General features: G+C 45.2%; 1 protein-coding gene across 1 annotated transcript in view; it reads right to left on the reverse strand.

Annotated features, from left to right (window-relative positions):
• Window positions 1–3,182: 3,182 nt before the first annotated feature.
• Window positions 3,183–10,044, reverse strand: part of slit1b (slit homolog 1b (Drosophila)) — a 45,802-nt gene continuing 38,940 nt past the window's right edge. The window contains exons 33-38 of the mRNA XM_030352490.1: window positions 9,186–9,313; window positions 7,425–7,576; window positions 6,760–6,971; window positions 6,275–6,396; window positions 5,746–5,993; window positions 3,183–5,486 (exon numbers count right to left, since the gene is read on the reverse strand). Of these exons, the coding sequence (XP_030208350.1) occupies window positions 5,200–5,486; window positions 5,746–5,993; window positions 6,275–6,396; window positions 6,760–6,971; window positions 7,425–7,576; window positions 9,186–9,313 (1,149 nt within the window). The 3' untranslated portion in view covers window positions 3,183–5,199. The remainder of the gene's footprint in view (window positions 5,487–5,745; window positions 5,994–6,274; window positions 6,397–6,759; window positions 6,972–7,424; window positions 7,577–9,185; window positions 9,314–10,044) is intronic.

Raw genomic sequence — 10,044 nt, forward strand, 5'->3', positions numbered from 1 at the left:
CCTATCTGAAATATTCAGCTGGCCTCCGGCATATTCCGGTTCTCTCTTTTATATTCCCCTACTAGTCCATCCTCCCCATCCCCCTCTCAGCTCTGCTCCTAAAATCCCTGGTTCGTTTTCATTGGGCTCGGAGAAATGCGGGAAGCAATGACAATTATTTCTTACTTTCTTTCTCTATTCTGCTGCTCATGACTTTTCAATAAATTGCCTCAGGCAAGCATATGTATATATATATATATATATATATATATATATATATATAATATCCAGCTTTCAAGTATATATTTGATGTGTGTGTGTGTGTGTGTGTGTGTGTGTGTGTGTGTGTGTGTGTGTGTGTGTGTGTGTGTGTGTGTGTGTGTGTTGCAGCAAAGCGAGGCAGTTGGTTGGATCCAATGAGTACCTTGAGACCACTAACCCTGATCATATCCATGCAGGACATCTGCTGCTCTGCCCAGCCACGCATAGGGTAGAAGGGGGGAGGGGTGGAGGGGGAGGGAAGGGGAGGGGAGGAGAGGGGAAGGGGGAGCAAGGTTGGGAAACCAAGAGCACAAAAAAGGGACCCACTCTGGCATGTTAGAGAGAGAGAGAGGGAGAGAGAGAAAAGGAGAGGGGGAGGGGGAGATGAGGGATGGATTGAGGGAATTGCCAAGCTTGGTCTGTGAGGAAAAGATGAGCTGAGAGGAGAGAGAGAGGAGATGATGGCGTTAGTCAACAAAGGGGAAAGAGCAAATACGTCTACTTTTAAGGAAGCAACAAAAAAATGATTGATTGTAACATTCAATGATTGGTTCATATGCTCGAAACATGTCTGAGTATCAAACCATGGTATGATAATCCAAGTGCAGCTGTTCATTCATATACAGAAAAATAAGAAATTTCTGCAGACAAATTCACATACACACACGCACACATACACACACACACACACACACACACACACACACACACACACACACACACACACACACACACACACACACACACACACAAACACACACACACACAAACACTCACACACACACACACACACACACACACACACACACACAAACACACACACACACACAGACACACACACACACACACACACACACACACACACACACACACACACACACACACAAAGACTGCTCTTACATTGACAGCTGGGAGTCTGAATTAGCATGTGTGTGTGTGTGTGTGTGTGTGTGTGTGTGTGTGTGTGTGTGTGTGTGTGTGTGTGTGTGTGTGTGTGTGTGTGTGTGTGTGTGTGTGTGTGTGTGCATGTGCGTATATGTACGCGCTTGTGGAAATGTGTGTGTGTGTGTGTGTTTGTGTGCATGTGTGTGTGTGTGTGTGTGTGAGTGTGCTTGGAGGATCATGTCTTGGTATTTATTATCTGCTACCTTAATCAGCCCCCCTTTATATGCATCCTTACGTTAAATACATATAGTAATATGAATAAACTGTGGGAGCCCCATCTTGAATTCTGTATATTTTCATGTCGTTCTGCATCATCTTATTATCATGTTTTAATTGAACTGTATTTGTTAATTAAATTCAGTGTAATTAAATTATCTTGTCTAGAATGAGGCTCCTCACTTTCATGGCGGATAATATATTATTGTCGCTGTTGTTACATTGTTGTTATTATTATACAATATAATACAATAATATGATCATTGTTATTATTCCACTTTTCATGTTCACGTTCAAACCTGGCCTGGCAGTCCTGTCATCATAGGAAACAGTTTGGGTGTTTGTGTGTGTGGTTGTGTGTGTGTGTGTGTGTGTGTGTGTGTGTGTGTGTGTGTGTGTGTGTGTGTGTGTGTGTGTGTGTGTGTGTGTGTGTGTGTGTGTGTGTGTGTGTGTGTGTGTGTGTGTGTGTGTGTGTGTGGTACCTTTTTTCTTTCTTTGTGGAGGGAGAGGAAGAGCAGCAGAAAGAAAAGATGAGAGAGAGAGAAGGGGGAGGAGTAGTGCTGGGGAGGGGGAGGGGGAGGGGGAGGGTGTGTGTATGTGTTTGGTTGGCTCCCATGACTTTGTTAATATTTGGGCCGAGGTGGGGGTGGACTCAGCAGCAAAAATCGGAATGTGTGTATGTGCAGCCTTGCGGGTGTGTGAGTTTGTGTGTGCGTGTGAGTGTGTGTGTGTGTGTGAGTGTGCGTGTGTGTGGTGTGTGTGTGTGTTTGCGTGTGTGTGTGTGTGTATAGGACATTCTATGTGCACTATCTGCTCTTCCATTTAGGCACGTGTTACGGTTATGTTTTCTAAGCATGTGCATGTGTCTTTATGTGTGTGCATGTTACAGTGTGTGTGTGTGTGTGTGTGTGTGTGTGTGTGTGTGTGTGTGTGTGTGTGTGTGTGTGTGTGTGTGTGTGTGTGTGTTTTGGAGGATCGTGTGTGCCTCAGTCTGTGGGGGTATATATTACATTTTATGGTGACGACTGGATGCATAAATCACTGTTTCATTAAACGGCCTCAACCCTGCAGCCCCTCCCTCTGCCTTACAGCACTCTCACACACACGCACACACACACACACACACACACGCACGCACGCACACACACACACACACACACACACACACACACACACACACACACACACACACACACACACACACACACACACACACACACATCCGTATGTACATGCATACACACTAACACACACGCTGCTTTGGGTTACTCCAATATTCTCTCTCTGTCTTCCATCGATACTCTTTCATTAATTTAGTCTCTCCCTTCCATACTCCCTATTTTTTAACCATGTGCTCTCTTTGACTCTCCATCCTCACATCCTTTATCAATATTCCTACACAAATGCTCTTTTTTTTAACCATACTCTCTCATTAATTCACCTATACTCAGTCTGCATCCAGATGCTGTCTCTCTCTCTTTCACCCTCAAATTCTCTCTCTCTCTCCCTCTCTCTCTCTCTCTCTCTCATTTAACAAATATATGCTTCACTTCCTCCTTACACTTCCATCACTACCAACCCCCCCCCCCCTTCACCAGGCTTCTCTCTCTCTAGATATGGCGGGTGCAGGGAAGTGACCCTGACACAACAAGGTCAGAGGTTAAAAGGTCGCCACGGCAACTGCGGACAGCACAGAGAAATTCAGGGTCAAGGTTGAAAAACTGAATAAACGGAAAACTGTAAGAAACAAACAAAGATACAAAATACAAAACAATAGAAGGTGAGACCAACAAATTAAGAATTGCTTTATTGAAATAAATAAGAAAACAAAGCACTATGAGTCGGCCAAGATGCAGTATGACTCTCTTACGTTTATTTTTAATAATCGACGATAAGAAGATTGGTCGGTTTTTTCTGCTTTGTCTTTTTTTCAGGTAGTCTGGGTAACAAAGAGCAGGTTTCAGTAAAAGAGCGCTGCCTAGAAAAACAACCGTAGAACTTTCACAACATCCATTGATTTTTCACATAGAAAAATACTATGGTAAAATGCATACATTAATGTGGCATTAGTAATATATATTGCAATTTGTTAGGCTATTATCATGTAGTTGTAACAAGGACCAAAAATATGACAAAAATTATAAAAGTTACACAAGGTTACCTCTGTCATAAAAACAATATCAGCTCCTATCAAAAGTGAAAAAAAAATACTTGGCAAAAGTACTAGGCATCTACGTTTTAGTTCCATTTAAATACCAATCGGAAGTTATGTTCAAAAGATGGATGTTTAGAGAGAAATGTCAGTTTGGCGTAACAATATTAGCGTTTGGCGTAACAATATTAAAAACAGAGAGAGGGAGAGGTAGTGTATAATATACACTCACTTAAGCTTAATACAGCTTTCAGTTGCAAGAAGCATATGGCTTCAAAGAGTCCTATGTGTGCACAGTGTACCATCGTGAGACAACCAGTTAAATAACCAGTATAAGTATATTTAATTTACATCTCATGTTTTTACACCTCACCCAACTGTATTCTTCGCGCTGTAAATTGATATTAAAACATAATTTTGTTAAATATATAATCAAATATTACATAATTTCTCTGTCAAAGCGGAGCCGGACAACTAGAAATCAGGTTCAACATCCGTAACATTAGCTAACTTACTGTGAGTATCTTATGCTTTGATCAAGGGCTGCCCTACTGTCATAGGAAGGTAAAAAATCATTTATTTATATTTAAATGTGTACAACCACAGGGAATCTTTTAACGCTAAGTTATTTACGTTGTCACAGCTCATCTGTCTGCTGAATACTCAGGCATGTAAAGCTCTTAGCTGTGATGACATTTCCAGTGCTGTGCATATTCGTTCTTCACACATCTCTCCAGCATTTAGTTGATGACCTTCCGAGTTTAAAAACACTGGTACTAGGACTACATTAAGCATTTTCCTTTGTTGCAGATAACATCAAGTAACCAAGTGATTTGTTATCGTGAATGGAAGCTTGTGGCATTGACTGTTAAGTCGGACACAGCAGGAGAACAAGCGTTAATAAATTTAATATTGATAACAATGCTGGTCATACTTTCTAACTTCATAACATCAACATGCGGGAATTATTCAGATCGAAAAAATGTACAAGATGTCACTGTGACACTGCGACAACAGTGTGTGGAAAAACAATAAGTAAATTATGCCTTTCTTGGGGTTAATGTTTCGCCACAAGATTAACAGAGTAGGAAGTAAGAAGTCCTCTCCGGAGTTTCAGCGCTACAGTGGCGGGTGGTGGAAGACGTCAGCGATGGATCTGAAACACTCTGGGAGTGAAGAGGAAGACGAGGAAGACGAGGAGGGGAAGTATTGGATTTGGGGGATTCAGTGTATAGAAAAGTGGGATTGTGTGACACGTCTGACATGCAGGCAAACAAACCCACACCCACACACACAAACACAGAGGGAAAAGCGTGCCCACTTACACAAACAGGTAAAGGAACAGACACATACCAACACACACACAAAACATATGCATTGTCCATAGTGCTGAGACCTTGCATGGTGTGTGTGAATGTGTGTGAATGTATGGCCATTGTCTACGTATTTATTTATACCTTCTCATACAAATGGGAATGTGTGTCTGAGTCTGGAATGTGTGTACACACGGCTTTGTTAGAGCAAGAGAGGAGGTGGAAAAACATTTTCGGCCAATAGCAGTGGGGCAAGGGGGTGGGGGGGGGATGATGGTGGGGAGTGGCCGTGATAGTGATGGTGGTGGTGAGGGGGAGGAGTCGAGTGGGACACTACACGCATTCCTTGCAGCCGCACTCGACGGGCTTCTCCACGTCTTGCGTCCAGGACGTCCCGTCGTCGCACTCGAAGGTCAGCCGCCGGCGCCTCATCCTGAGGGGGGCGCAGCAGGAGGAAGGAGTGGGTGGAGCGGTGATGGCCTGGCGTTTCCGGCCGCCCGGCGTCCGCCCGCAGCGACCCCGACACTCCACCCAGGAGTAGGTCTTGGAGGTCTGGCAGCGGGACTGGCCACGCTGCAGCCGGTGGAAGTCCCGCACCACCTCGCCCTGGCATGACGACTCTGTGGGGACACACACCAACACAAACACTGTATAAAATCATAGCATCGTGAGGACATCCACACACACACTATTTAAAATCATAGCATTGTGAGTACATACACACACACACTATTTTAAACCATATCATTCTGATGACATACACACACACACTATTTTAAATCATAGCCTTGTGAGGACATGCCCAGATGTAATGATAGGAATTAGGGAATTAGTTTAATTAAAAGATGTTTTCTCTCCCTTTTCCCCCATCTCTCTCACCAACATCACAGTGCTCCCCGGTGTATCCTGGGTCACAGACACAGTGAACCCCGTCCTCAGTCTGCTGGCACTGGCCGCGATGACATCGCAACCCCTGGCACCAGCCCCCGTCAGCTGCTGCTCTTCCTACCGCTGCACCTCCCCAAAGTGCTCCTCCTCCTCCTCCTGCCAGCGCGGGTGCCTCCCCCTGCTGGTGATCACAGCGGTAGGTGTAGCCGTCGAGGGGGACGCACACGCCCCTCACACATCTGGAGAGAGGGGAGCGTTATGAGGGCCGCTAGAGACCCTAAGGTACACAGGTCACTGCGAAAAAACTGTCATGACACCAGACCATGACAACACCATCTGACAACAAATGCCACAGCGACGTGATATCACCGTGACAACACCATTGCATCACCATGACATCAAGAAGACGATATCACATCAACACATCAACAGGGATGTCAATAAATTGTATGGATTAAAGATATTCTGCCTAATGACTTAATGAAATCTGTGAGTTTGAAAATCATGTGATCATGTTTACTTGTTGTCTTGACAAGGGTCGGCCTCTGTCGAAGAGGTCACAGCAACCAATGCCAGGCCTCCTGCTATTGGCTGGTCGCAGTGTTGTCCCGCCCATCCCGGCTGGCAGTAGCATTCAGGACCCTTTGACAGACAGACGGATGGACCAATGACCTTGTGTCTTTTGATTCTTGCCATGTACAGAGGGAAGTTGAACTAGTGCTTTAATCAGGCCTGACAATATTGTGTTATAAAGTTTAGGTTATTAGGCAATGGCATCCCCTAACAAGGTCAGGTCCATTGCGAGAGGCAAAGGGGGCAGCCAGCCAGCGGCAACAAATACAACACAAGATGCTAATGGTATGCTACAAGTCTTTCCTCCGCTTATTGAAACTGAATTGAAGAGGCATTTAAAGCCTTGCCCCAGATTTAACAAATAACATTTGGTTATTGGTTATCCACTAACCCCCATAAGGGTTGGTATCCACCCTCCCCCTTGTCCCATACCTGTGCGCCGTGTGGCTGACAGAAGCCGTGGAGGCAGAGCAGCTTGCGGCAGGCGTGGCAGCCGGGAACCACGCCAGGGCGCATGCGACCGCGCGTGAAGTCCTGCAGCTCCTGGTTGATGTACAGGTTCCTGATACAGCCCTGGAAGCTGGAGCCGTTCAGCAGCTGGGGGGGGCGGCTGGGGGCCGAGGGGACCGTCTCGTCAGGCATGCCTGGGGGTGGTGGTGTAGAGAATGGTTGGGGAAGAGGATGGTTGGGATGGAGGATGGGTTGGGAAGAGGGTGGGTTTGGTAGAGGGTGGGTCGGGTAGAGTGTCAATAGTGGATTAGAGGGTGGGTGGAGAAACTCCTCATTAATGACCTGTATCTGAATTAACAAGGTTCCTATTGAGGACCTGTATCTGAGTTCACTGTGATGGCTCATTAATTACCTGTAACTGAATTCACTGTAATGGCTCATTAATGACCTGTATCTGAATTCACTGAAATGGCTCATTTAGGACCTGTATCTGAATTCACAGTAACTTCTCATTGAGGAACTGTATCTGAACTCCCTGTCACTTCTCATTGAGGACCTGTATCAGAATTTCCCTGTAAATTGCTTTGGATTTAAAACTCCTGCTGAAGAAGCAGTGTGTAAGTGTGTGTCTGAATGGTAGTTCCTACCTCCCACATACAGGGGGCCCTCTCCGCTGCGTGGCACACGCCCTAGGCTGTCCAGGGTGGTGGGCTCTCCTCCGTCCACAGTCAGGTTCACCATCCGGTCAAAGGTCATCAGCTCCACCGTGTGGAACCGCCCGTCGTTCACGGTCTCCACGCTGTGTATCACACGTCGAAAAATCTCATGTCAAACCCGCCCGGTTGTATCTGACCTCCACACAGAGGGGGTCGTTTTTATTACAACCAATAAAGGTTATGTCTGCTTTATAGGCAGTTGTCTGGTTCCAACCCATGAATCCCAGTGTGCTCGGGATAGATAGATATTCTGGTGGCTTCCGTTCGACCTCAGCAAGTTTGGCCTTTATTTTTTATAGTCTTTAGATTCTGCAAATTTGGCCATGGGAAAGAAAATACCAGAAACACCAGCTAAGAGAGTAACGTCCATTGCGGAATCGTTATTCGCTTTCAGAATTGTTTAGGTAAAAGCAAAACCATCTCTGAAAATGGCTCTGAAGAAACTTCAGACTCGAAGGGCAAAGCGGAAATTCAATATGATGTCAGATTATTAGTGCAGGGCTGTGCAAAGACGTTTTATTGTAGCGTTATTATTGTTGCTGCCTCTGCTGCTGTCTGTCACTAAGTATGTAATGGGAAGTGACCATGGCGGAAAACTAATTTCTCTCTTGAAAGACCTGAAAGATGAGCTGAAGGTAGATGGTTGAACTCACTGTACCATTGTGCTAAGCCAAGCGCAGTATTCTACATTGACCTCAGAAAATATATACATGTTGCTTAGAAGGAGCTAAATGCAGACATAAGGCCTTGAGTCAATGATAAGTCTGCTGATACTCATTATGGACTAGGAGCCTTATGTCTGAGATGTGGTGGGTCTAGCAGTGGTAGAAGCGGTGGTAGAGGACATGGTATGGTGTGTTTAATTAGCTAATAATCCGTCAACATTTTACCCGGGGATCACTGCCCACGTTTACCATGAGATCTGATCTCAATGCAAGATTGAATCTTTTGCGACCAACTTGGGATGCGATCTGACCCATGGCATCACAATGTCACCTAGATCTGATTTGGGAAGAAATTTAACAATTTAAGTCTCAAAAAATACCTGATACCATTTCTTATTCTCTGGTTAGCTCAATACACTTCCAAGAGAATGCCATTGAAGGAAAAACCTAACTCTAACCTCAAAAACATTTAAAATTATCTGTGGTAAGGGGCAGTTATCAGTTAGGCAGTTCCAGTTCTGCACCTTTAGTCTCAAGAACACTTAAACTGCAGCGCTGAATAAGTTTGGCACTTCAACTTTAATCAGTCCTTTATCCGCCAGTCGGGCCAGATTCCGGCAAGCCACCTATTTCTTTGCAGTGCCTCGCAAATCTTTTGTGTGGTGTGAGCTGTTGCTAGGTAACAGCCTTGAGCCGTCGCCTGCCGTCGCCAGCTCTCTGTCTCAAGCGGAAGGTTGGCCTTGGTCTGTCTCCTGTTCAGATACCTTGAAACCACCCGGGGAGACAGCTATCACACCTCCCTCTACATGGTTCTGATGAAGCCAGAACACACTGAACAGAATTCTCTGGTTACATGTGTTGCATTGTTGCATAAAACCTCACATCACCCAAACTCATGAGGTAAAAGAGTTTGTGCAGAGTGTGTGTGTGCGTGTGTGTGTGCTTGTGCGTGTGCATACGTGTGCGCGTGTCCGTTTGCGTGTGCGCGTGCGTGTGTGTGTGTGTGTGTGTGTTTGTCTGTGTAGACCTGTGGATAGCAGTAGCTGGTTGGTTCCCAGGGTTGTAGGTGACCCTGACGTGACCTTGGTGGATCTCCATGGCGATAGGCTCATCTTGGTTGTAGAGCAGGATGCCATTCTCCTCCGACGTGGACACCTTCATACACACAGATGTTGCATAATATTGATTATGAGAGATGTGTCCTCTTGTATGAAACAAATTTATCCCCTCACACTTTTTTAATAAAGATGGGTACTCACAAGTGTTTTTCTAATCAGCCGCTGAAAGGTGCTGCCTTGACCCCAACGTGACCTTTAACAACACTCTATGCTCTCACTGCGGGTGTCCTTTCATCCTGTGATGCGGCTTCATAACAAGTTTTACACCAACTATCAGCAATTATAACTACTGCTCCTTCAATAGCCCACCTTCGAAGAAATGTTAAAGTGTTTTTCTATCAATTGTTATAGTGTGAAATAAGCCCTTTGATATGTCCTCTTCCAATCAATTTTATTCACATCCGACCATGAGGAATATTGACGTGAAAATAGTCTCTCTCTACAACCTCCCTCCCCCACCACCCACCCCTCTCTCTCTTCCTGGTTCTCTCTTTCCCTCACTCTCTCTTTCAAAATCCCTCAAGAGAATTCAAAAAGATTTTTTAATCTTTTGGTGTTTTATAGGTTGCAAACTAAGCAAAGCAAACTATGGTACTGAGATCACAGAGCAGTTCAATAGGCAGTACAGCGGTCCAGTGGTTCCTAACCAGTGGGCCGGGGTCCACCAATTTGTAGCCTTAAGGCGGAATTGGGTGCGGCAAGAGATTTTTAAAGGATTTTTTACATGTTACACAGCCTCTGTAAGATATATTGCAGAGACTCTAACGT

The sequence above is a fragment of the Gadus morhua genome, chromosome 3 (assembly GCF_902167405.1).
Source record: "Gadus morhua chromosome 3, gadMor3.0, whole genome shotgun sequence".
Taxonomy (NCBI): Eukaryota; Metazoa; Chordata; class Actinopteri; order Gadiformes; family Gadidae; genus Gadus; species Gadus morhua.